This window comes from Amblyraja radiata, chromosome 32 (assembly GCF_010909765.2).
Source record: "Amblyraja radiata isolate CabotCenter1 chromosome 32, sAmbRad1.1.pri, whole genome shotgun sequence".
NCBI classification, from domain to species: Eukaryota; Metazoa; Chordata; class Chondrichthyes; order Rajiformes; family Rajidae; genus Amblyraja; species Amblyraja radiata.
This window is the reverse complement of record NC_045987.1, coordinates 13,915,988-13,943,171: the sequence shown is the minus strand read 5'-3', so window position 1 is coordinate 13,943,171 and position 27,184 is coordinate 13,915,988. Positions and strand designations below refer to the sequence as shown.

The following is a 27,184-nucleotide window of genomic DNA, read 5'->3' as shown; positions in this document are numbered from 1 at the left end:
GTAAACATTGAAAATATTGGGAACTATCGCGTTTGCTCACTGCATTTCATCAAGTAAGGCATTATTTGTGTTTTTTCTTGATTCCTTTGGTATCTAAAAATTCTCAGAAGTGATAAATCTGGCTGTAAATTTTTCTTCAGGTGCGTTTTCATTTTGTATGTAAAAACCCACGAGAACCAAGGGCGATTTAAAAAAATTACAGCCAGATTTATCACTTCTGAAACTTTTTAGATGCCAAAGGAATCAAGAAAAAACACAAATAATGCCTTAGTTGATGAAATGCAGTGAGCAAACGGCCAATGTTCGCCAAGCACTCTGGCTGTTGTTCAGCTCTCGTTTCTATCTACCATCATTTCTCCTCACTTTTGGAATTCTGAAGTATGCTAAATGTCTCTCACGCTTATCCCGATTTCCATAATTATTTACAGCGCAAAAATTGACAATTTCAGCGGGTTTTAACGGCCCGCTACGCTGGAAACAATGGTAAGTGCCTACCTGCAGCACATCGCGTGTAATCCATTTGGAGTAGCGTAGCAACAGTATGGGTCATGGGCCGTGACCCGACTGCCGTGAAACCTCCCTATATCTACTTGATAAAAGCTCTGTAAAGCAGTCATACAGATTTTTTTGATTTATGTGATTTTTTAAATCCACAATGACTCCAATTTTATTGTTACAAGCAGAAGTACAGTCTTCAAACGTTGAACGTCTGCAGTTAATTGACAAGAGAAAACTGAATTCCAATTTCAAAGCTACAATTATTTTTATTTTTTTTAAATAAAATCCCTAATTTTTCCCATATGGAATAAATCTACTAGTAAGACATTTTTTTCTCAATACCAATGGTAACATGTAGTACCTGTTGTTCTCCCAAAGTTTCTTCTTCAAACGATGTTAAGACAAATGAGAGAAGTCCATAGATACACATTCGTGCAGTACTTGCTGTACACTGAAACACATAGAAATAATTCTGACACCATATTTTAGGTATACTTGAGGTAGAAAGTAATGTAGAAACAAAGAACTGCAGATTCTGGTTAATACACAAAAGATCAAAATGGTGGAGTAACTCAGCAGGAGACATCTCTGGAGAACTGATCTCAACCTCAAGAGATGTTGCCCAACCTGCTAAGTTACTCCAGCATTTTGTGTCCTACAAGTTAATGTCCTGTTTTTCAACAAACAAAACCCAAATCAATACTTGGAAAATAATGCAGTGTAGATCCAATGTTAAACTTTTATTAATATAGCACAATTAAAAAATTGTCTCACTGTTAGAGAGCCACTACCTTTCCCGTACAAATTATAACAAGGCACTGTATGTGTACAATGTTTTCGTCGAATCATCTTATAATCCTCAAAATTTTATCCTAACAAACCCTTTCACCAAACTCAATTTTACTTTCCAAAAATATTGAAACATTTATGTTTACATTCATCCAATTATGACCTACTATACAAATCCTGTTTTCATTCATAACATAACTGATGACTGTAGCTTTAATTTCTCAACCCTAAACCCTGAAGTTCTTCCTTAAATCTCTCCATCTCTCTCCTTCAAGATTCAACTTCAAAGCTCTCCTACCGAGCTTCAGTCTTATATTGTAATATTTCAAATTAGTTACTACAATATTTGAATCAGTTTAAACATGTTAAATGACTTCTGGTATTTTACTTCAGTGAAGTTGTAATATAAACACAAGATGTCATTGGTAAATTGAATTCAATGATTTTCTTGGTAACTTATTCTGTACGCGCATACTGGCTCCCCAGTGTATAAATATTCAAAACTGGATCTGCTTCGGTTTTTTTTACTATTAGAGAAACTGCGTGGAAACAGGCCCTTCAGCCCACCGAGTCCGTGCCAACCAGCAATCACCCGCACATTAGTTCTATATTACACAACAGGGACAATTTACAAAAGGCAATTAACCTACAAATCTGCACGTCTTTGGAATGTGGGAGGAATCCAGAGCTCATGAAGAAATCCCACACGGTCAAAAGGACAAAGTACAATTGCTGTACAGACAACACCTGTAGTCAGGATCAAACCCAGGTCTCTGGTGCTTTAAGGCAGCAGCTCTACCTCTGCGCAACTGTGCCTCCCCATTCCAGTATTAGTTCATCTGGTATATTTATTGCAGTATTTTTCTTAAATTGTTATTTTCAGAGGTTTTCCTATCAGAAAATTCAGTTAATATTATGCTGCAAAGAACATGGCAGGATCCTGTTTACTCATAAGCATTATATTGCAATAATTCAAATCGTGTGAGGATTAATGTTCTTTGCAATATCTGTACTATTTCATTGAGAATTATGTTGGTGCACACTGTCTACATTAAGCAGGGTGGCTTCGGTACCCGTTTTCATTTCTGTAAATAATCTACCTATTCCCTTTTCTCTACAGAATTCATAAACTGCAGGATTTATCTTCTACACAACCACCCACCCTACTTTTCTTTCTTAGTTATACATTGCCATTGCAGTATCTCTTGCTGCACAAGGTTGTGATGGAAATTATGACAAATTGATTATTTCTCAGTTGAATAATAAGACAGGTGATCAAATGAATCAACATGCAGTCGTGGAAATACTCCAGACTCAGATATTTGGGGAGAATGGGAATTAAGTGATAAGGGAATAAGACAGAAAACATGATTTTTACCATATTGTATTGAATGCTGGAGTCGGTTTGTATGGCCATATATTACTCTTGCTCCGACTTCTACTGTTGTGATGCAGAACCAACAATGAAAATAATGGCCTCGTAGAACCTTTATATGTCAACGTGAACCTTGGATCATATCCTCTGGACCAAGCCTTGCAAGCTTTCTTGAACAATTATATTATATTACTTCCCAGATTACTCACGTTGTTTCCTCCACTCCCAAGTGCCTTAAGCATCTGTGTCATGTACTGGAAGGCATTTTGTTGGATAGCAATGCTCCCCAAGCGCCTAATTACTTGACTTGATTCATCGAGACACAAAGTATGACGCAGAAGAGCCCAGGACAGAAGCACTGGAGCATGGTGTGGTATGTCACCCAATGTCAACAGCAGCTTATCCATCTCCTGCAAGATATATATTTTGATAGGAAATTTATATTGTGCTAAAAGTCCAAACTACTTCTTAAATACAACACTGGTTTCAAAGAACTCAGTGACAGCAAAACATAATAAGCTCACTGAATTCACTGAACATAAAGCAAATAATAAGCACTCACACCTAACTAGGTTTTGATCATTGTAAAATCCATACGGAATGTCCTTTATACTTTGCAAAATAATTTTTTTTCATCATATTGCATTATTCATTTCAAGAAAAAGAGAGCAATCATTCTGGCTGTCACAGAATAATGAAAAAAGAAGATTTGTGGATCTCCTCAAACACTACCCTGGGAATGTTCATTTGTTTGCACATAAGAGGTCACAGACACATTCTCAAAGAAAATTATTTAAAACTATATTTAGAAATTCAATTGTTAATACTGAACTAGTCTGAAAGAGATGCGATGGCAAATCCAACTGATAATTTCAGGATTACAATGAAATATAATCACTCTGTTTTTTAAAATAATACGGTTTAGAGAACATACTCACAAGAGAACCGCATATGAACACAAGAATCAGGAGCTTGTGTAAGCCAGTAACCCTCTCCAGACTGCTCCACATTCAGAACAATTACTGATTCAATCTTGACCTCAACACCTTTCTCACTCTCTCCAAAAAGCACTTAGCCTCCTGTAGTATAAAAGTCTGTCAATCTATGCCTTGAATATATTCAATAATTCTGCCTCCACAGCTCGTAGATAATTTTTAAAAATCATGACCCTCAGCAGAAATGCTTCTTACATTTCAATAAGATTACCCCCTTAGTTTTCTTTACTCTATTAAGCACAGTCCCTAGCTACTTGACCTATTTACACATGTCAACCAGTTAATCTCAGGAATCAACCTTGTGAACCTTCTCTGCACTTCAATACAAAAACATCTAGCCTTGAATATGGAGACCAACACTGTATTCAGTATTCCAGGTTCAGTCTCCCTGGAAGCCTTTAAAGCTGCATCATACCTTCCCTACTTTTCTAATCCATATCCTTTGCAAAAAGTTAAACATTCCATTAAATCAATTATTTTGTGTCTGCATCCAAACCGTTCATGTACTAGCATCCTTGTAACCACTTTAACGCGACAATTTAACAATTCACTATCTATGGTGGTTCATTCTTCCTTCCAAAGCTTACAACCTCACATTATAGTCTGCGTACCAATTTCTTGCCCACTCGCTTAACCTATCAATATTTCTTTGCATACTCTTTGAATTCTCCTAACTTACTAACCCACCTATTTTTTTGTGTCTCTTATTCAGGTCATTGCTACAGACACAAATAGACAAGGCTACAACAGCAATCAACAAGTTACTGATTGCTGACCTAAATGGGACCCGCTCATCCACTTCCTGTCTCCATAATAACCCTGTGCACTCTTATTCTGTTCAATACCTTCCAGAAATCTAAACACACTCCATCTCTGATGATTTTTATTTTTTTAAAGTTCCTCCTCGATCCCTCCCCAACTTCCCATTCACGCATTGATTATCTATTATTGGGATATTTAGTGTCTTCTATTGTGAAGATCACCGTATTCCTTTTAATGTATTTGTAGAAGTTCTTATTATCAGATGTTTTATTACTCGCAACATTTAAACCTATTTGTTTTGTAAACTGTCCAAAAGAACGATATACACATTTATAATTCCACCTCTTAAGTTTACCTGGCAAACCTCTTGTGTGGTAGCAAACTGATGTCGGTCTACACTATCCTCAAGGGCACATTTATGTAAGAAATCAATGTCCATTCCCTCCACCAGTATCAATGCACTGAAATATCTGTGGAGCACAAAAGATGATATGATTTATGACATGGAAGAATTAATAGACGGATCTATACAATGTAGTATTTGGAATCTGGCAGATACCTTTATTTATATGATTAAACACTTCAAATCTCTCAAATGTAGGAGTAACACAATCTCAAACAAAATAATGGATACGGGGCTGATCACTCCTTTATTTATTTATTTATCTATGTATGTATCTATCTGTATATATCTATTTATTCATCCGTTTATTTATTTATTTATAGGTATTTATTCATTTATTTTTTATCAGATCCTAAATTAGATCCCCTTTTCAAAGTCACTGAGAATTTACTAATAATTGCCAACAGCTTATTATATATCCATGAAATAGACAATGTTGGCAGATTATGGTTCCGGAGCCAACATCGAAGATCAGAATGTTTAACAATTGTCCTTGTGTTAATCTGAGATTATGGCACATTTACTATTCAATTCATATGAAGATAGGACAAGGGGCAGCACAGTGATGCAGCGGTACAGTTGCTGCCTAACAGCGCCGGTGACACAAGTTCGATCCTAACTACGAGTGCTGTTTGTAGAGAGTTTATACATTTTCCCTGTGATCTTCAGGTGCTCCACTTTCCTCCCACATATGAAAGACATGCAGATTTGTAAGTTAATTGGCTTCTATAAATTGTCCCTAGTGTGTATTTTAGAACTAGTGTGCGGGTGATCACTGGTCAGCGCGGACTCGATGGCTTGTTTCTAAGCTGTATCTCTAAACAATCAATCACAGTCACGTAGCTGGATGATTCAGAATTCAGTTACAAGTTTAATTGCTAAGGAAAGTAAAGACTAATGAATTGGAATAGGTCCACATGACAATTGAAGAGGTGCTGGTGTTCTTGAGGCATATTAAAGTGGATAAATCCCAAGGGCCTATTCAAGAATATCCTGGAACATTGTGGAAAACTAGGGAAGAGATTGCAGATATATGTGCATCATCTTTAACAATGGGTGAGGTACTGGAGGATTTCTAATATTGTGCCTTTATTCAAGAACATGCTAGGACATGCTAGTGAACTACATTTGAGAGTGTTGTGCGCAGTTCTGATCACCCCGCTATCAGAAGGAATTATGTTTACTGGAATGGAGCCTGGATTAGAGGGTATTAGTTATAAGACTTGATTGTTTTCTCTTTTGGACGGGGCACATGGATATGCAGGGAATGGCCTTTACTGACATGGATGAGTTGGGCAGCAGGACCAGTCTCCATGCTTTATAACCATATATGCGTCTCTATTTCTGTATCTACAATTAGAATAGTCCTACAAATTTACATTAATCTACAAGTCCTTATTAATTATGTAAAAGCAAAATTCAACAAATGGTTAAGGCAGAAATTGTAGAAAACATGTATGTAAATATGTATTAAACACTTACTCAAGGAGCATCAATGTGCATTGCAGTTGTGAAAGCAAGAAAATTTCTACTTTTCTAAAAGGGTGGAACAAGAATCTGAAAGAGGGGGCATCCTGCTGTCACTACTGAATAAACTGCAGCATAACTGGAACATTACCCAAATGTAATAGGAGATAGAATATAGATCCACTACTTGTCGACAAAGTTAATGACTTTTTCCACATTGCATTCATACAGTAATCTCACATTTATAAACCTTAAAAGAACAATTTTTTTTCAAACTATCTAAATATATTAATCAGGTTAAATAATTTGCCAACATATACTCACCCAATGCGATCAACTAGTCCATCCATGCTTTCATCTATGAGGTGTCTGTTTGTTTGCCGTGCTCCAAATCCCTGCTCTTTAAATATTCTTGCAAAAGCCAGTAGATCTTCAGGTCCCATTTCAAAATAGGCATAATATAGGAACATAATCTCCAAAATAAGGGCCTGCTCCCTAAGGCATTGTATGAACCAACGAGACACATGACGTTCTGTCTGCGGAAAAGCAATGAAATTCAGTAATTGAAAGCATCTGTTTTATTTCAGTTAATTCTAACAAATGGCTAAGGAAGATTATGAACCACGAGGTTCCTTTGAAGATTTCTAAAAGATTTGCAGGCTTGAGCTAAACTTCATAGTCCATAAAATAGATGTCATAAATATACATTTGGAAGATGGTAGCATTTGGAAGAGAATAAGATAATTTATCAGCATGGCTTTGTCCAGCACAAGTAATATCTTATGTTTAATTAGAAGTGTTTTGAGGAGAAAAAGTTGATTGATGAGGGTAGGTCAGTGGATGTTGTCCACATGGACTTTATTAAGGCATTTGACAAGACCCCTCATTGTAGGCTGATCCCGAATATTAAGATGCATTGGATCCACAAAGGATTTAGAACTAGTCTACCCATACATGACAAATGTTAGTAGTGGACAGGAAGTTTGTGACTGGTGGTGTTTTGCAGGGATCAGTGCTGCAATTTCTTGTTCGTCATATATAAATGACTTGGATGAAAATGTAGATAGATTGTCGAGAAAGTTTAGACACACAAAAAGTGTTGGAGTTGCGTACAGTGAAAAACGATACAGCATCAATTAAATCTGTAATATATATGGGCACAGAATAGGAATTTAATTCGATCATGCATGAGGTGTTGCACTGGTCAAAGGGGAAAGCATACAATTAATGGCAGGATCCTTAACAACATTGATGCACAAAGGGAAATTTGGGCCAAGTTCCACAGCTCCCTGAAAGTATCTATACAAATAGTAAAGAAGGCTTATGCTTGCCTTCATCAGTCGGGCATTGAGTATAATCTGCCAGGAGGTCATGCTATCTATCTTCTATTTATCTTCGATATAACTAAAACTCTCATCTTGTATATATATTTGTACGTATGTTCCCAAAATACAGCCGAAACGGTACACGATAGTGCAACAATTTTAGGCCCACCTTACTCACCATTCGTCTGGGGTTTGCAGTAGCAAGTTTCGTTCGATTTGACAAAGTAATTCTCTTAATAAACTTTACTTCATTTTATTTTTTTATCTAATACTTTCGTGTTTATTTGACTGGTGTCACAAAGGGCACCCAACTGGTCCTCAGCTGTGCCTGCGCAGTTGGGGGAGGGTTGCCTTTCCCGATTTTCAGATCGCCATTTTTATCTAATTCCCAACGGCTCCAAGGGTCATATAGGTTTGAACCAGGAATAAAGGCTTCTACTAATGGTCATATTCCAATAATAATTTTTCTGAAGAATGAACCTGCATATGTGCATTTGCTAATTTTTGATGGGAATATTCCAGAATTGTATAAGCATAGAAAGATTATTTTTAATATTAATTTATATCATTAGCTGATGGTTGGAAAGAAGCACCAAAGATGGCAGATTTAATTTTTACATATGTTGTGAATATTTCAATTTGAAATGTTTTATGGCATCATGATGGGGATAAGCTTTAATTAACCACATTTGCTGGGCCCGTCGGTCGCGTCACAATTGAAAATGGTGCCGGGTCCGCCAACCCTCCACCAACTGCGCGTATACTATAATGTTCTATGTTCCTAATCCTAGTCAAGCAAAGTTACTTAATCTGGAGTGGTGACTCCATACTTATGGTTACAGTTGAGAAATATTCACATATCAACAGAAAGTTCATCGCTGGAACCGCTGAGGATGGGAAGAACATCAATTGAAGTAGTGTGGCCTCACAAATACACTTCTCAACAGCAAGCTACATCTGATGGCAATGATATTCATCCCATCTTATATAGTTTGGAACCGAAGCAACATGATCCAATCGACAGGATGATGGCAAAATAAACAATATAAAAATGAATTTAACGGAATACAAAAGCAAATATTACACACCATAAGATTCCCATGAGATTCCCAAGTTGGAGCTTCAGTTCTGAATAGTTCCTCAAACTGCTTCCGATAATTTGTAACCAGTTCTTTCTCCAGCTTGTCCACACATTTTGAATACTCTGCCTACGAAATTAATAAAAAAATACGTACAACTGTAACATTGCTCACACTTCAGTACAGTTTCATTCACCCAAAAAGCCTATTCATGTATTACTTTAACTCACCCTGTAAGGATGTCGTTCATCCTGAAAATATGTGAGTAGGTACAGAACACAACGTAGAGTATAAATTCTTTCTTCATAATAATATTCTGCAATCTAAGCAGAGCAAGACAAAAAAATAATCAATTTATTCTAAGATAAATGCTTAAGGTGTAAATACGGGCAATGCAAGAATTCAGCAAATGGCAAGTGAAATTATATTTGAATGTGCAGGCTATAAATTATTTCTGACTTCCACAATTTGAAATACACTGAGAAACTAAATGATCTAAACCAAACATTCATGTTGTAATAAGCAGGTAAGAACAAAATTTGGTTTTTTTTGTTACACATCGCCAAATTCTGCTTTAAAAATGCTGGCCAAGATGAATCAGAAATCACCACCTCTGCAGCAAATTAATTAAGTCAAAGACAGTCCAGCAACAAAATCACAACTCTGAAAATGCTGCAGCTCAAGAATTCTATTTTGGTAAGACATCTGAAAAACCAGAGTTCTCAAATTTCTCCTCTAAATAAAAATGAAATTATAAAATGCGTATTGATTTATTATTTTAAAGCTGTTTAAGTGTGTTTCCGGACTCTACGGCTCTGGGTACAATCACCTTCTCCCATATAAGGAATGACATTAAGCTTTTTGTTTCATCCCATGTCTCATGGTGCAAAATGACAAGAGGCAGCAATACCAGTTTCTCAGGATCAATTGAAAAATAAATAAAAACAAATCAGTTGATGCTTAATTCCATTTTTAACATAAAACATATACCAGGAAAAATGGCAAAATGAGGAGCTCGGACACCATTCCTTTAAATGCTTTCATTATAAAAGTCTTCCAAAGTAATTTTTTACTTCCCCTCCCTTTCATTTGTCCCTAACACACAGATCAGGAGATATGAAATGTTGTTCAGCAACTGCCCATCTAATCTTACACTGCCTTGTGGAAGGCCTGAATTTCTAGTTTGCATATTCTCTCAGCAGCACAGCTGTGAAGTAGAAAAGCCGATGAAAGATAAAGAGGGAGTTCATATCCAGATTCTCCATTAACACATCTGCTGTACTTTTTAATGTTTAAATATATAACCACTAACCTTTAGTTGCAGGGCTTGGCTCTGTCTCTCATCCTGCAAAACTGCCTGAAAAGGACAAATATAAATTAATAAATGAATCAGTAACATGATGTTAAAGCTGTGAACATAAAAACAAAACTCTTTAAAAGAAAACAGTATGGCGGAATTTAATACAAAATTCATACCAGAAATTAGGCTGAATCAGACCCTAATTCAATTTTCAGCACGAACTCTACATGTCAAACTAGTTTTCAATTATAAACTCAGCAAATTTATGAAGATTATTTGTTAATAATGGAAGAAAACCGCGATAACGCCAAATGAGCTACTTTGTATCTTCTCATGAAGTTATATTTCCCCAATTCAATATCTATGATTAATCCACTAGAATGCCCTCGCCAAAAAAGCCATACCTTTATTGAATCCTTTGTGCCCCTGTAATCCTCTTGAAGATATGATTGTAATATTTGAACACTCTGCTGCTCATCCAGACTCTGTCCAAGAATTAACCAATTATTAGAAGAAATTATAATGTTGTAAATAAGCATAACATATTCTTTTTATTTTACAAACAGATGTTGTTTTTAGTCAAACACAACGGAAGCTAATCTTGAGAACTCTTGCACAAAAAAAAAAATCACACTAACAGTTCCTCGAATAAAAGCAGTTGTGAAAGACATTTGTTTTAGCCATTCATCAGCAGGCAAGACCAGATTACAATTCACAATTCCATGATCACGAACTGCAAAAGACATATCCAAAATGTTTCTCTTTACTGCCACCCATCTTCTGACTACCTTCTCTTGGTCTCGTCACTTTCACTTCTCTTTACCCGATTCCTTTCTACTCCCAACACAAACCTGATGCCTTCCAGCTCTTCAGCTCTCCCCCTTTTCTTTCCCTCCTTTGTGAATTCTCTAAACACATCTTGTCCTGAGACCAACATTACCACAGTACTAAAATAGCCCAGCTCAAATTCACTGAACATCATATTTCACCGAGAGAAAGATGATGTATTTCTCCTTGTTCTTTTGACCAGTCTTCAGCCTGTCACAAATTACCACACCATTTGCTCCAACATACAAGTCCACAATTATCTAACTGAACTGAACAGAATTGAATTGAAAGATACCGCGTAGAAACAGGACCTTTGGCCTTTTGAATCCATGCCAACCATCAAACAGCCATTCACACTAGTTCTATGTTATCCCACGTTCACATCCACTCTCTAAACACTATGCAATTGACAGAGATCAATTAACCTACAAATGCATGCACCTTTGGTATGTGGGAGGAAACCGACGCACCAGGAGGAAACCCACATGGTCACAGAGACAACGCGCAAATTCCAGAAACAGCGCCCAAGGTCGGGATCATACCCAGGTCTTCGGTGCTGTGAGGCAGTAGCTCTACCAGCTATGCCTACCCTTGAGTGGAAATGTGAGAAAGTGGACAGGTAGACACAAAGTGGAATTCCTTTCAGAGTTCCACTCAGATTAAATTTCAACACAGTGCCCACACAGGAGACTGCATTATGACACAAAATAACAATCATGGTACACACCAAGAATTTGCTGATCCGTAGTCCAAGTTCCTTCAATGGTACCACCACTTCCTTATCAGACTTCAGCTTATCCCCAGAAGATGCACTGTAACAGAAACATAGCAGTTAACAAGCTTACTGAACTTGATAGCTACAAAAAAAGCTATTTTATCTGTAGCAATGGCTAGGTGTTGTTTATTAAATCCAAATATTCCAAAACATAAATTATTCTGGTGAATACGTTTGCATCCAATTTATTCTTTACACTGAACATTGGTGGCTAACTCGTGAAATTTATTTATATTGAACAGATATTAAGCAACTAACTTAAAGTCAGAACATAGCATAAGGAGCTGAACAGAATACTGCATATTGCTGTCCTTCCCAGTAATCTACACTTACATTCTCGCTGATTATTTTCACACTTTAAATCAATTAACTGTTCACTCAATGCACCCAGCAAATGTATATTCCATTCCCATTCTCTTATACCTCAAACTATAAGGAAAATACAACATAAAAAATAATTATACTCTTCAACAATGAATGCAAGCTTCATTATGCTTGGAGCATTTATTCCATTAAGGAAATTTTATCCCAATTATTAACTGAGGTTTCAGTGTTACCTAGGCGGCTTATAATATGAAAGTCCAGTCAGTAACCGGTCACTATGTCGGTCCAATTCAGCTTCAACCTGAGCCTGAAAGAAAACGAATATATAAAACTTTAACCTCTACAATTTATTCACCTTGTATATTTCACCTATCACATTTAGCTTTTTCCTTGCAACCGCTCCGTTACCCACCACAGACTGCAATTGTATTGGTAGATCTTTTGTATATCGTACCTGTTCTAATTTTTCATCCTACAAGTTTCCCCACTAACACCGATCACCTATTTATAATCTTCTGCTGACACTGTTTTTATAGGTAGAAATCAACACGTAGCACGTTTAAGGGTCATGTTGATGCTTTGGCACCGACCGTGCAAAAGCTGGCTGCTCTTGAAAAGGAGGCGCAGTCGTCTTTCTTACAGTTTGGCTTTCTTCCCAACCAATTGTTCAAGCGCTTTTGATTGCAACATGCGTCTTAATTTAGTTCAACAAAGAAACTGACAAGTTACTAAAGAACAAAGAAACTGACAAGTTACTAAAGAACTTCAGTTCTTCCCAAAGTGGGGTACGTGTACCCCCAGTCTTACGCGAAAGGTCTTCAGGAGGTACGCGGCAATTCTCAGCTATGTACTACTGAAATAGATTCATTATTAGAAAAAAAATACTGTGGTTACAAATTATTTTATACATACACATTTGCAAATAAATTATATATTTCGTATAAATTCCCCTACTCAAGTTGTGATAGCTGCTGCATTTGGGTAGTTTGCAGTCTCCCGCGTGAGTTATTAATGGAGAAGTGGACAAGTTCGAGCGAACAAATTGAAGATGGCGTGATGATTATTTATAATACGGCATTTACAGAGTTTACAGATTAATCTAGAAAAGTATTTCCCTGAATTGGACATGGATATTGAAGTGGATAAGATACCCATTCAACATCAATCAATCAGTGCCAAAAGGAAACAGAAGAAGAACACCTTTTTAACTAGCTTCTGATGGATTCTTGAAAAACAAATATAAAGAGAACACATTATCTTCATTTTGGTTACAAACACAAAATGAATTTCCAGAATTGTCAGATAAAGCACTAAAGTTCATTTTCCATTTCAAAGCTCATACTTGTGTGAAGTTGGATTTTTGGCCCTTGTGGACATTAAGACGAAGAAGATGAACCGCATATTAGATGTCGAACCGCAACCGAGGTTGAAATTAACAACTACAGAGCCAAATTTTGCCAAAATATTTTCCCAACATAAGCAATTGATGATCCTTCACATTGATGATAAATTATTTTTATTCATGGATACTTTATTAATTTTATTCTAGTAATTATACATTATATTATAGAAAACCTTTGTTTACATGCGACCTTAATCCAAAATAAAAATTTATGCAATTTTTATCGACTTTTACAATGAAATACGATTGTTTTTAACGAGGGGTACAAGATGCTTACGAAAATTTACGAAGGGGTACACGGGTATCAAAACTTTTGGAATCACTGCTCTAGATTGATATAACTTTTGATTTGATTTTCAATATATGTAAAAATGTTGTAAAAGAAAACCCAATGGACACCAACAAATGACATGGAAGGCTGTGGTCATAAATCTGCCAAAATACGAATCACTACAAATAGGAAACCACAGACTATGTGTCCTTTAAAATCATTTTAGGCCATTGTCACTGGTGTAGCCCCTCATAGGATTATTTGCACTAATATACCATACTGTTAAAGCGACTGGAAATTCTGGAGAAATATCAACACTTCATGTATCCTTGTGACATTAATCAACCAACTTCAATTTGGAGCTCAGCATATCGAGTTGAACTTACAGTATCTCTTAGCGCCGATCTTCCCAGTAATATCGTCCAGAGCTCTCGACTACTCCTGTGAACAAGTTAATATTCTTTACCAAAGAAATTATATCATAATATCGAATTAGCAAATATGCACAAGATGAAAACCAAAATGAAAACAATGTTGCCTAAAGAGATAATCATGAGGCTCTCACTTTGCCTAATTTTACTGAAAACTTAGTGATGAATTTTACGACACTGAACTCATGCTCTCTATGAGCAAGAACTGACATTGGCTCTCAAATTAATCTTAAATAGGACATGCAGCCAGAGTGACATTCTTATCTAAACATCCGTTCAGTTGGTTACATTGCTTTTCTATAAGTTGGCTTAAGTTTGTGATCAACAGAAACAGCAGTATTGACTGCTAACCATGAAGAAAACAATCACAAAAAAATTGACCAAAAAAACATACTGCTGGAGGAACTCAGGCAGTTTGCTTTATGCTCAGGATTGCGGCATCTGCAGTTTTTTTTGTGTTCACAAAAATCTGCATTTACCATACATTGGAGGACAGGGATTCATCAAAGGCAGCTTCTGGATTTCTATGTAAAACAGACTCCATAGGTTGGTAGCAGTATCATGGTATTATGAAAGCAATTAGTAACATTTCAATGGCAAAACCCAGAAATATTATTACAATAAAACTCTGATAACACAGCATGTTTATTTAGGACTTTGCACTCTGGTGTTGCACCATCATATTATGCAGATATTTAAATGTTTTTATATTAATACCCCAATACATAATTAATTCCGATTTTTTACAGTTACACAATACAGGTGCACAACCTTTTATCCGAAGATCCAAATAACGAAAACCTCCGAATAGCGGACATTTTTTCGGTCCTTGAAGAAAGGTCCTTGAAAACGTTCACCGAGGGCGGCCCGCAGAGGTGACAGCGGAACCTCCGGTCGGTCCTCGAAGAAAGGGGAACTAAATCCCCGTTCATAAAAGAGAAGGTGAGGCTATATTGCGCGGGAGGGTTAATAATTGACAATATGCTGCTGCCTGCCCGCTGAGTTAAAAAGTTCCCACGGTAGACTCACAATACACAGTGTATCGTGAGTCTTGCGTGGGAACTTTTTAACTCAGCGGGGCAGGCAGCAGCATATTTTCGCTCCCTTCAGTTTCACCCCACCTACACCCCTCTGCTTCCCGGCCATGTGTGTGACCCGTTCCCTCCCCTCTCCAGCTCCCCGCCCATTGCACCGGCGCGGGGGCTTTGCACTGTCTTCGGAGACGTCAGGACCAACGGGACACCGACCCCCAGGCCCACTGCAAGCACGGAGATCCCAGAGACCCACAGCCAACAGCAGCGCAGCCCCGTTCCAACTCCAGAGGAAAACTGCAAACTGGCCGGAGACGTCAGGACCACCAGAAGCCGTTCCCCGAGCTGCGCCCCCTCATCGGGACACCGACCCCCAGGCCCACTGCAAGCACGGAGATCCCAGAGACCCACAGCCAACAGCAGCCCAGCCCAGCCCAGCCCCGCTCCAACTACAGAGGAACCTGGGTTGCGATGACGGGGCGCAGCTCGGGGCGTCGTAGGGGCCCATCGGGGAGCGGGTTCCTGTTGGTCCTGACGTCTCCGGCCACCTGCCATCCTCCGGGAACTGTACCGCCCTTGCAGGAGAGTGGGGTTGTTTACAGTTGCAGAGGGAGGGGGCAAGGGCAACTCCAGCCTAGCCCCGCTCCAACTCCAGAGGAACACGCTCCCCGTAGGGGCAGAAGCTGATGGTGTGCAAGGTACGTATTGTTCTTTGGGTGGCGCAGCTCGGGTTGTGGGTGAACTGCCACTTGTCGCCGTAGCGGCCCATCGGGGAGCGGATTCCTCTGGAGTTGGAGGGGGAGGGGGGTATTGTGCTGTTTGATCGCCCCCTGCTATCCCAGGGACAGGGAGACACAGCGGCTTTTTAGACTGGTGGGCAATCACTTCCAAAGTTCTGCCCACACAGTCAGTACACCTCTCCTATACTGCATTTCATACAAACATTTATTCTGCAAGAAAAAACTACATAGAAGACTCAAACTCGCGACCGAGTTTACTGCCGGGATCAAGGCGCAAACTCGCGACATTGCGGATATGAGCCGAGCACTCTACCACTGAGCCAGCCTTTAAAATCTACGCTAAAAAATTTCCATTCCGAAGACCGACAAATTCTGAATTACGAAAAGTGTCTGGTCCCAAGGCTTTCGGATAAAAGGTTGTGCACCTGTACTATAGAACAGTATTGTGTAACTTAAATAGAACGTTTCCGAGTTGACAAAACAAAACATCAGCGAGTGAGAAGGGTGAGCAGCAAATATTACTTGCAAATCATTGGGACATATAAATGGCCAGATAGCAGATTACAGAAGCTTTACCATATTGCAGCTCCAGAAACCTTTTTTTTAAATTAATTAACAGGATGTGGCCATCACTGGCAGGATCAGCACTTAATGCCCACTTCTAATTTATCTTCAAGATGACACTATGGATCTAATGTGGGCAAATTGGATTGGTATCAACTTCTCCATGCCAGAATAATAGGAATCTTAAGTATCTGCAGTCATTGCCCTTGAAGATCATGGTCAGGCATTTGGTAGATGCTGCATATAATGGAAATCAGAAATAGAAGCAGGAAATTCTCAGCAGGCCCATGGCATCCGCCAAGAGGTTAACAACCTTTCATTTTAAACTTTTTCCATTTCTGATTAAACAAATTACAAAGAGCTAGTGACAAAGAAATAACTGGAATATCAAACAATAAGTGGTGGTAATGCAAGTTTTAAGATGATGATTAAAATATCTCTGGAAGAGGTACAAATTATACCCAAATTATAAGGAGATTAATAAAAAAGAAATGCTGGAAATGTTAGATTAGCTGAAACTGTTGAATTAATCATCGTCCCAAAAGCATGTCAGAAAATGAGGCAATGTTCCTGAAGTTTATGTTCAACTCAAGATCAGTCTTGTGGACTAAATGGAGTCCAGAGGAGAGCACATCAAATCCAGAGGAGAGCACATCAAAAGCAAACAATCAAATGCTAACTGAAGTGGATGTACAGCTGTGAATTCCTACCTCACCTGGACAGAATGTACGAGTCCAGGAAGAGAGCATGTAAAAAGGCAGGTGCAACATCTTCTGTATTTGCCTGGGAAGGTGCTCAAGAAGAGGAGGGATATTGATGGAGATGAAAGAACAGGTCAAGGTATTGCACGGGAAATAGTCATTGACAGATGTCGAGAAGGCTGGGACTATTCCTTGGAGCGCAGGAGGATGAGGGGTGATCTTATAGAGGTGTATAAGATCGTGAGCAGAATAGATCGGATAGATGCACAGAGTCTCTTTCCCAGAGTAGGCAAATCGAGAACCAGAGGATATAGGATTAAGGTAAAGGGGAAAAGATTTAATAGGAATCTGAGAGGTAACTTTTTTCACACAAAGGGTGATGGATGGATGGAACAAGCTGACAGAGAAGGTAGTTGAGGCAGGAACTATCCCAACATTTAACAAGCAGTTAGACAGGTACATGGATAGAAAATGTCTGGAGGGATATGGACCAAATGCTGGCAGGTGGGACTAGTGTAGCTGGGACATGTTAGCTGGTGTGGGCAAGTTGGGCTGAATGGCCCGTTTCCACATTGTATCACTCTATGACTCTCTCTATGACTCTATGACAGTGATGGAAGAGAAGTAGGAGGGAAGATTTGACTGGTAGTAGTATCACAGAGATGTTTAAATCAGAATCCATTGAACCAGAAGCTTGTGGGTAATAAGGAATTAAGAGGGATTCTATTCTTGTTCATACAAGGAGGCAAAAATTATCAATGGGAAAAAATTCAGAATCCCCAAACTAGAAAAAGATAATCACGAATGAGAACAAACTTTGAAAGTAAAGTAGCGTGGAATTATAAAGAGTAGAAGCTTCTCTAAATACATAATAGAGATCCAAGTGAACACAGACCCTTAAAGAATGAGTTGGGGAAATAGTTATGGGGAAAAAGGAAATAGTAGAGTTCAACTGATATTTTGTATCAGTCTTTACAGTAGAAGATATTATGAAGCCTATTAACTGAATAGTCTTGGGGGGTGGACAAATGCTATCAACATGATTAGAAATTGAGTGTTAGGCAAATTAATAAGACTAACGGCTTACACTTTATCTGACTATGATGGCTTGCATCCTCAGATCCTAAAAGAACTGACAATTCAGATAATGAATGGATTGGTTGTAATCTTGCAAAAAGACTTGATTCTGACGCAGAGAACTGGAAAATTATTCAAAAATGGAGGCAAAACACAGGCAACCATTTAACATTATCTATTGGAAAAAATTTGAAAATAATTATTAAGGAAACAATAGCAACATATTTGAAAATCGAATAGTGAAAGGCTTGGATAGAGTGGATGTGGAGAATGTTTCCACTAGTGGGAGAGTCTAGGACTAGAGGTCATAGCCTCAGAATTAAAGGACGTTCCTTTAGGAAGGAGACAAGGAGGAATTTATTTAGTCAGAGGGTGGTGAATCTGTGGAATTCATTGCCATAGATGGCTATGGAGGCCATGGCATTGGGAAATTTTAAGGCGTAGATAGATAGATTATTGATTAGTATGGGTGTCAGGGGTTATGGGGAGAAGGCAGGAGAATTGGGTTAAGAGGGAGATAGATCAGCCATGATTGAATGGTGGAGTAGACTTGATGGGTCAAATGACCTAATTCTGCTCCTATGACATGAACTTAATAGAATAAAATGATTAGCGAATATTTGTTAAAAAATCTCCACTACTTCAGAAGAATGTTCTCATTGAAAATATCATCCTGCTTTTCTTCTTTTAGATCCTCACTGTACCCAGGAGATTTATGGATCATAAGGTTTTTGAAATGTTGAATTCCAAATTCAACAGAAAGAAAACAAGAATAAATTGGGTAAATCTAGCTCTCATGTGACTGCTAAATGTAGATCACATCTAGTTGTTACATCATAATAGTTTTGGATTAACAGTGCTAGTTTGAATACATGCTGGACTTTTTTAAATATTTTTTCACAAGAACAATACCGTGGCTAAAATGAAACTATCTCCACCCTCTCGAAGGCTATTTTTATTTCCCCCTGCAGTTTGAGCGAGCAGTCAGTCTCCCCGATGATAATGTTATGAAAAGTCCATTTCATTCATCGGGAATAGAAATTCTTCCACGTGGTCCAAGTGTTGTAAAGAAGGATGACCAAAACTCAAATATATTGACTATCTCAACACTGCGTGCTGGTTATCACTGACAGTGGGACCAGAATATGGGAATTTACTGGGGAGACCGGAGGGTTTTAGACACATTCTGGGTTCCAGATATCCCAGATATGTCCAGTGACAAGAAGAAAGGATTTCTTACCAATTCCCCTTTGTAATAAAACCCAATTAAAACCACTATTCAGAATGCCTTATTAAGAAATAACATGTATTATCCATGGGACCAAATGCTCATCCTGCCGCAATCATCCGCCAGACTCACGCCTCGAGATTTGAATGTAAACTCGTGTCAGCGCGCTCTCCCATTTACCGGCCAAAACCCCTGGAACTGCTCCTTCCCCGCCACACCCAGCTCACCGTTAAACCCCCAGAAGTTTAATTCCGGAAAAGCACTCGACCTTAACTCAAACAGGTCTTTCTGCTTTTTTTTTTTAATTTTACGAAAAAGTTTGTCTATTTTTTTTTTACCTCACGCACAGTCCCGCTGCCGCCGCCATTACAGATCTCCTCACGTGACTCTGACATTTGGTCACATGACCACTAACCGCCTTCACTTGGTGCGTCCACTGTCACGTGGTCATTCCTTCATCATGGCCGCCACCTGGAAGGTGACCGGTAAGAAGTGATTCCCAGTGAATGCTGTTTTACTTCGGGTGAGGTTATCTTTATTTATTTTTGCCTTACTGATCGAATTTTAAAATTGGAATTTAAATATCGATTCTAATTTACTCCAACCAGCCCTGTCTCGTTTCTGATCATTAAAATTTGAATCACTATAGAGTTCCCGAGAGTGATGATTTTTCGGAAATGTTATACATCATTATGACCATTCTGTAAATTAAAATTGCAGCACAATATTATTGAAAGTGCCTCAGTTTTCATTTATTGATGTTTGAACAATTTTCAATGGGCGTTCAGTTCATCTGTAGATCTCTTATCCATTTCTAATTAAACGCTTATTCTAATTCCAGTCTTGTTTATCTGCATTGAAGTTCCCTAGTTTTCATTTTAAACACGTCACTCATATTGACTTGCTGAATCAGAGAGATACAGGTCTTTCAAGACCCTGCTGAACATCAATCACCCATTTATACTAATCCTACTAATATATTTTTATTCACCTCCCATTCTCATCAACTCCCTCACCTCTCCCAGTTCTGCCATTCAACTACGCACTAGGGTAATTTTACAGTGGCTTTTTAAAACATATAACAGTCATCACAGGAACAAGCCTTTCCACCCAGAATGTCCATGCCGAACATGGTCAAATTAATCTAATCTCCTCTGCCTGCACATTATGCCAATACCTCCATGCCTTGCATATCCATGTGTCAGTTTAGAAGCCTCTTAAACACCACTATCTGGCCCCACATCCATCCGTGACAGCATATTCTCACCAACGACTTGTACAGCTGCATCATCATGTGCCAACTTTTATGGTCAATACCATTCTCAATTACAGCAATATTTATTATTTTACATAATTAAAAGGGTTTCTCTGTCAGATTATCTTGTTTTGTTTGTAGGAGAGCAAGCTGCACATATTGCTATAAATATAGTAATATTGGTAGTAGAGACAACACAATAATGTTGGGTTGGACAAAGAGCTACTTCAGGCAGAGTTTCTAAATGACACAGGTTATTATTTAATTAAATATTAATTAGCACCCATTCTATGTATTGTAATCAGATGTCATATTCCAGCTGCACTTTTCATTCTTTCTCATCACATATATAGTGGGATATTAAAAATGTTTACCAGTTGCCAAATAAACATTACAATCACTTAAATACAATTGTATGAAGAAAGGTCCTGACCCAGAGAAGCTGCCTGACTCGCTGAGTTACTCCAGCACTTTGTGTACTTAATGATAACATATGGATTTTTACTCTCCAAGGGGGACTTTTCAGAGACTATATTATATTAAATGAATTCTGTCTATTCTGCTATTAAATAATTTCCTTCGTCGCATGAACCAGGAAGAATGCTAAAAATACTTAATTGTTTGAAAACTTCACATTGTTTGAACTTAATTCTATTCATTGAGGAGAAATCGGAGTAGGAAATTGTCATATTGACAGCAGGCTGAACTGAACTGAGTGCACTGCTTATTGCCAGTCATCTATGAATGGAAAAAAATTGAATTAATGATAAATAGCTGGAAACTTGAAGACTCCAACTATTATTGAAGCAGGATTAATAATACTATTACTTACATCCTTTGACATATTAACTTGTAATCTAAATGTAACTAATGTAGTCTGCATTATAATCTCTGTTCCAGGTCTGGCATTGGGTTAGATCAATCCTGTTGCAAAATGCGGAAGAAAATCTGATCAAACCGAAAAGATATTTAACAGAATAATCCTTGTCAAATGGAATGGAATATCAAACTTTCATGGATTCTAAATAATTAAAGCTTTTCTTGGTACTGTGTGTCAGAAGAGAATCTGCAGTAATGTTGAAAAATCCAGTCTTTGTGGAGTCATTCATTGTTTTCATCATTGTGCTGTCTGTCCACGCTGTAATCTGGAACAGATTTTCCTGGTGTACCCTCGCTTTAGCCGTTCAGGCTTATTATGTCCAGCACAAATGGGACCGGCTCCTGAAATCTGGCAATGCAGTCTTTCAGTATCGACCAGCTTTTAGCAGTGGGCTTCTGCCTGCCAGCGTTGTTTTGCCTCTTTTAGGAATCGTGTTAAAGGAGAGATGGGAAATGATTGGAAATGTGCACTTTGAGCGGTTTTGTATTGTGTGTTCTGCCGCAGGAATGGTCATTGCTCTATTTGTCTCATTACTGGTTTTAGGGCTCACAAAACCGATTCCAACGAATACCAGCATTGTCTATGGTTTTGCAGCCTGTGCCATAACATACACCTTTAAACACTCTCTCTCTGTGTCAGAAGTAATTGAGATTCTGGAGGTGTTATTGATCTTTGTCTATCTCTCTCTCATTGTCCTTTACATCATGCCCAGAAGCTTCACCCCAGGAGAAGTGATGTTGTTCTTATCAGGGTTAAGCATAGTGACTAACCAGCTCATCAAACGCTCCTTGACCTTTGGAGATAGCAGATGTGATCCTCTTGCATCATTTCTATTGGTGGCTGTGGTTGGCACGGCACTCCTGGGACTGATTTTTACTATTTTGTACTGTTTCATGGACTCAGAGACGTGGGTTTCCTCACTGATCTTCCACGTAATGGTGATTATTTTTGGTTTGGGAATTATGGCACCATGGTTCTACCGACTGACCAGGAATGATCTTTTTGTTTGGTTTCTCAAGTTCCTCATCAGTACAAGAACCAGGATCTACCTACTCAGCTGCTGGTTCACCCTGGCAATTGTTGCTACAGTCATTGTTTTTCACCAGAACCTTAAGCAATCATCTACATCCAAAGATTACAAAGCTTCCACTGTTGTAAGGAAAATCTTTCATGCCATTTTAGTGGCAACCTACGTCCCAGGCCTCATCTTTGATCGTCAGTTGCTCTACATCGCTGCTGTGTTTTGTTTTGCTGCATTTGTGGTGTTGGAATACATAAGGCATTTTAGGATCAAACCATTTGGCATGACATTGAGATCAATGCTGACCCTGTTCCTTGATGGCCGTGATAGCGGGCCCTTGATCCTAACACATATTTACCTGCTGCTGGGGTTAACCCTGCCTGTTTGGCTGTTTCCTGGAGTTTTTGTTCCCAAAAGTTCTTTTCCTGGGGAGATAGCTTTGGCTCCGTATGCTGGAGTCCTGGCTGTTGGGATTGGTGATGCCATGGCTTCTGTTTTTGGAAGCACAATGGGGGAGGTTAAATGGCCTGGAACAAAGAAAACCTTTGAAGGAACAGCGACCTCTGTGTTTGCCCAGATCATTGCTGTTGCTTTGATTCTGATCTTTGATAAAACAGTGAGTCTGAATGGCAGCTACACCTGGATTGTGGGATCCATTACTATCGTCTCTCTTCTGGAAGCATACACTGATCAAATAGACAATCTTTTTTTGCCTTTGTATCTTTTCATTATGCTGATGGTGTGAAGGGGATTACTGGCATGACTGACTTTGCAGTTAATGTGTTGTGTTTTCCTGCTCTCAATGTACCACTTAAAATCAGAAGAAATCTATCATTTTGTATCTAGCTGAATTAACTTATTAATTTATTCAGAAGTGATCCCGTCAAGTTAATAGCTAACTAATAAATTAAGTGTAATTGATAACAAAACTACAAATGAGTGCAATAGACTTCTCCAATGATAATTCGTAAACAGGAAGATTCCCAGGTGCATACTGAGCTAACTAGTTTCAATATTTTCAAGGCAGTTGGCTAAAAACAAATCAGCCAAATTCTCTTTCCACAATAGGTTGAATTTTCAAAGAAGGGGGGATATATTAATGTTCAAGACATAGATCTCTAAGACAGGTGACTGAGGAATTATACCAAAACACCCAAATGACGAGTGATCATATTGTTTTCATGTATAGCTCGCCCAACACAGTTCATTTTGCTGAAAAAATGAAAGAATTGCTGTGGTACTTTGCGGTTTGATAAAAAATATACATAAATAAAATGATCCAACAATCTTTATTATCCACAACCACTTTCTTAATAATTCTAAGCTTCAATTTGCATGCAAAACAATTGCAACTGTTGTGAAGTTCAGCTGAGCAGGCAGCATCTGAACAATAGAAAATCTTTCCCCTTACTCCTCATGTCCTTCCCAACCATCCCTACAATTTCAAATGAAGATGGGAGGGGAGAAATTATGTAGTGTGTTTTAAAAAAGCAAATTTTGACTGAAGAGAAACATATTTGTCATCCATGGATCTGAAGATTTTGCCAAATACATGCCTGAAAGCTAGACTGTACAATTTCTAGTGTTTATGGTAAAATAGAAAACAGAACTATAAAAGATATTTAGTGAGACAATGGTAGGAGAAAAATGCTGGAATTTATTATGAAATAATTGCTAAAATGGTTTTTAAAAAATAGGATTGACAAAAGGTTAATGAAAGAAATCATGTTTGACATATCCGGTTTAATTTTTTTAAGGTTGTAAATAACATAATAGGAAGAGTGAACCAGTTGATGCAGTGTATATTAACAGTGTATACAGCCCTCAATAGAGTGCACGGTATGAGCAAATATACTGGCCAGGACTGAGGATTAGTTAATAAGATAGATAACAAGGGTTGGGATAACAGGTCATTTTCTTGATTTTGGAGAATGTGGGGTGCCATAGGGTTGGGGTTAGGGCCCCATCTGTATCAAAGGTTTGGTTGAGGATATCAAATATTAAATATCCATGTTTGTTGGTGTACAAAATAGTCAAGTCAAGTCAAGTTTATTCGTCACATACACATACGAGATGTGCAGTGAAATGAAAAGTGGCAATGCTTGCGGACTTTGTGCAAAAAACAAACAAACAACCAAACAAACTATAAACACAATCATGAACACACACATATTCTTTTACATATTAAATATTGGAAGGAAAAACGTTCAGTAAAGTTAGTCCCTGGTGAGATAGGAGTTTACAGTCCGAATGGCCTCTGGGAAGAAACTCCTTCTCAACCTCTCCGTTCTCACAGCATGGCAACGGAGGCGTTTGCCTGACCGTAGCAGCTGGAACAGTCCGTTGCATGGGTGGAAGGGGTCTCCCATGATTTTATTGGCTCTGGAGTTGCACCTCCTGATGTATAGTTCCTGCAGGGGGGCGAGTGAAGTTCCCATAGTGCGTTCGGTCGAACGCACTACTCTCTGCAGAGCCTTCTTGTCCTGGGCAGAGCAATTTCCAAACCAGATGGTAATATTTCCGGACAAGATGCTTTCCACAGCCGCTGCGTAGAAGCACTGGAGGATGGCAATGTGGTCAGAGAGGATGCAGAAAGGCTTTGGGGATGTGGAAAACTTGGCATGGCTCATGGCAGATGCAATATAGTGTGGAAAATGTAAAGCCATCTGTTTTGATTGAAAAGATAAAAGGTGAAGTATTCTTCAAATGGTGAGATATTGATAAATGTTGTTAAAAGACACTTTTAGCAGCGAGCAACTAGATAGGCATTGGAAAGTTGGCTATGATTGCATGAGGTTGTGAGTACGAATAGAGATGTACTGTACCAGGGTCCTGATGAAATTATATCTGGAATAGCGCCTATGTGTCCGGTCCTAGTGAAGGATAAACATGTGACAGAAGGAGGTGTAGCAAACGGTACACAAAATTGCTGGGGAAACTCAGCGGGTGCAGCAGCATCTATGGAGCTCCATAGATGCTGCTGCACCCGCTGAGTTTCCCCAGCAATTTTGTGTACCTTCGATATTCCAGCATCTGCAGTTCCCTTTTGAACACGAGGTGTAGCAAACGTTTGCATCCTATTTTGGGGTGGCAACGATAAAACATTCTGTCTAGGATGTCCACAACTAGTTGTTACATTTTCAAAATAAGAGTTCAGGACAGATGAGAATACATTTTTACAGAGGGTACTGATTTTTTGGAATTCTCTACTCGAGAGTTGTGAAGGCTCAGTTGTTGAGTATATTCCAAACATCAATAGATTTATGCAGGTTTTGTTTCATTATTGTCACGTCGCAAGGTACAGTGAAAAGCTTTGTTTTGCATGCTATCCAAACAGATATGCCATAAATAGATACAATCAGTTCCAACTCAAGTACATTAGATAGAGCAGAGGGGAAGATTGGTTATAATTTGCAGCATTGTAGTGTCGTCCGTTCCTTAGGCAAAGTCCAATGTCTTTAATGGGGTTGAGGTGTATTGAACAGTACCCCAGCTGATGGAAGGACCATTCAGTGCCTAATAACGGAGGGGAGAAGCTGTTCCCGAGTCTAGCGGTGAGTGTTTTACCAAGCGAATCAAGGAATGTGCAGATAGTGTAAGAAAGTAGTGTTAGGTTAAAAGATCAACCACAATCTAAACCACAAATTTATATCTTATGAAGATGCAGCTACCCGGAGTAATTTGTCTGCATTTCCTGCCTAATTTATTTTCATGAGATAGACCTTCTATCCTAGGTACCAATCGTCACTGTGCTCTATTTATACATATCAATCTCCATGATCGACACAATCTCTGATTGACACAATTAACTGCAGTTGTTGGAATTTTGAGCAAAACACAAAGTATAGTTTGAGTAGGATGTCCATGTTAACTCTGTTGTTGCTATTGTTTTCTAATAGTCCTAATTTAACACTAATCCTAAAGAGATTCCAGTCAGTATTCCAGAACTGTATTTTGTTCCAGATGAATTAAGCATAATTCACAGAATACAACAAGGATACTTTGTTGCATCAATTTGCGGGAATATTGATCAATTCAGGATTTGAGGCTAGGAGAGTGTACGAGGCAAACTAAATATTTCCCCCCGTAATTTATTTTCTCTTATGTTTTCAATGATGTACTTTGCTGTGAAATGTTTGTGGTTTAAGAAATTCACTGAACTTTTCTGAACAATTGTATATAATGGAATGAAATTAGGAAATGGAAGATTACACAGGTCCATAATGCATGTTTGTAAAATAAACCTCAAATGAATGCAATTACAGGTTACTTTGTTAATAATTAAACTGTGAATAAAAGACAAATTCTGAAATAAATTACTGCAAGTGCTGTAAATCTGAAGTTCAAACAAATGTGTTATATTCTCAACAAATCGTGCAGCATCTTTGGTGAGAGAAACACGGTTAAGTGTTTCAGGTCAATGACTTTTCACCAGAAATGGGAAAAGTTAGAAATAACTTGGAAATTGCAAAAAAAGAGGACAAAGCCCATCTATTGGAAGAAGCCAATAAGGGCAAGTGAACAACAAACGTATGTGGATGAAAATAGGATATGAATAGATTCTAAAATATTATAGGGGAGAGGGAGAATAAAACATGAAAGCTGAAAATGGAAGATACAAGACTAAAATAGCCAATTATGTGTCAGTTGTTGAATTAATGGT

At 38.3% G+C, this 27,184-nt stretch overlaps 2 protein-coding genes and 1 long non-coding RNA gene across 4 annotated transcripts in view; 2 read left to right on the top strand and 1 right to left on the bottom strand.

The window, feature by feature from the left end:
* nup188 (nucleoporin 188) overlaps positions 1-19,764 on the bottom strand; it is a 72,527-nt gene extending 52,763 nt beyond the window's left edge. The window contains exons 1-12 of one of the 2 annotated variants that reach the window (XM_033049015.1): positions 19,704-19,764; positions 13,980-14,034; positions 12,154-12,227; positions 11,549-11,633; positions 10,398-10,478; positions 10,006-10,050; positions 8,924-9,016; positions 8,703-8,822; positions 6,614-6,825; positions 4,775-4,889; positions 2,872-3,072; positions 860-949 (exon numbers count right to left, since the gene is read on the bottom strand). In XM_033049015.1, coding sequence (XP_032904906.1) covers positions 860-949; positions 2,872-3,072; positions 4,775-4,889; positions 6,614-6,825; positions 8,703-8,822; positions 8,924-9,016; positions 10,006-10,050; positions 10,398-10,478; positions 11,549-11,633; positions 12,154-12,227; positions 13,980-14,034; positions 19,704-19,732 — 1,200 coding nt within the window. In that variant the 5' untranslated portion in view covers positions 19,733-19,764. The remainder of the gene's footprint in view (positions 1-859; positions 950-2,871; positions 3,073-4,774; positions 4,890-6,613; positions 6,826-8,702; positions 8,823-8,923; positions 9,017-10,005; positions 10,051-10,397; positions 10,479-11,548; positions 11,634-12,153; positions 12,228-13,979; positions 14,035-19,703) is intronic. The other variant, XM_033049014.1, reaches the window with a different exon arrangement.
* Positions 19,765-19,798: 34 nt separating this feature from the next.
* dolk (dolichol kinase) lies at positions 19,799-24,667 on the top strand. The gene is made up of 2 exons (XM_033048636.1): positions 19,799-19,888; positions 21,521-24,667. Exon 2 carries the CDS (start codon positions 21,695-21,697, stop codon positions 23,264-23,266), a length of 1,572 nt encoding a protein of 523 aa, XP_032904527.1. The 5' UTR covers positions 19,799-19,888; positions 21,521-21,694; the 3' UTR covers positions 23,267-24,667.
* Positions 24,668-24,977: 310 nt separating this feature from the next.
* On the top strand, positions 24,978-26,852 carry LOC116990711. Its single transcript, XR_004416607.1, has 2 exons — positions 24,978-25,425; positions 25,579-26,852. It is a non-coding gene; the product is annotated as an uncharacterized LOC116990711 (long non-coding RNA).
* Positions 26,853-27,184: the final 332 nt, after the last annotated feature.

What these genes read in the sequence shown, in the direction of transcription:
- dolk (XM_033048636.1), top strand. Translation starts at nt 21,695, where the DNA reads ATGTTGAAAAATCCAGTCTTTGTGGAGTCATTCATTGTTTTCATCATT.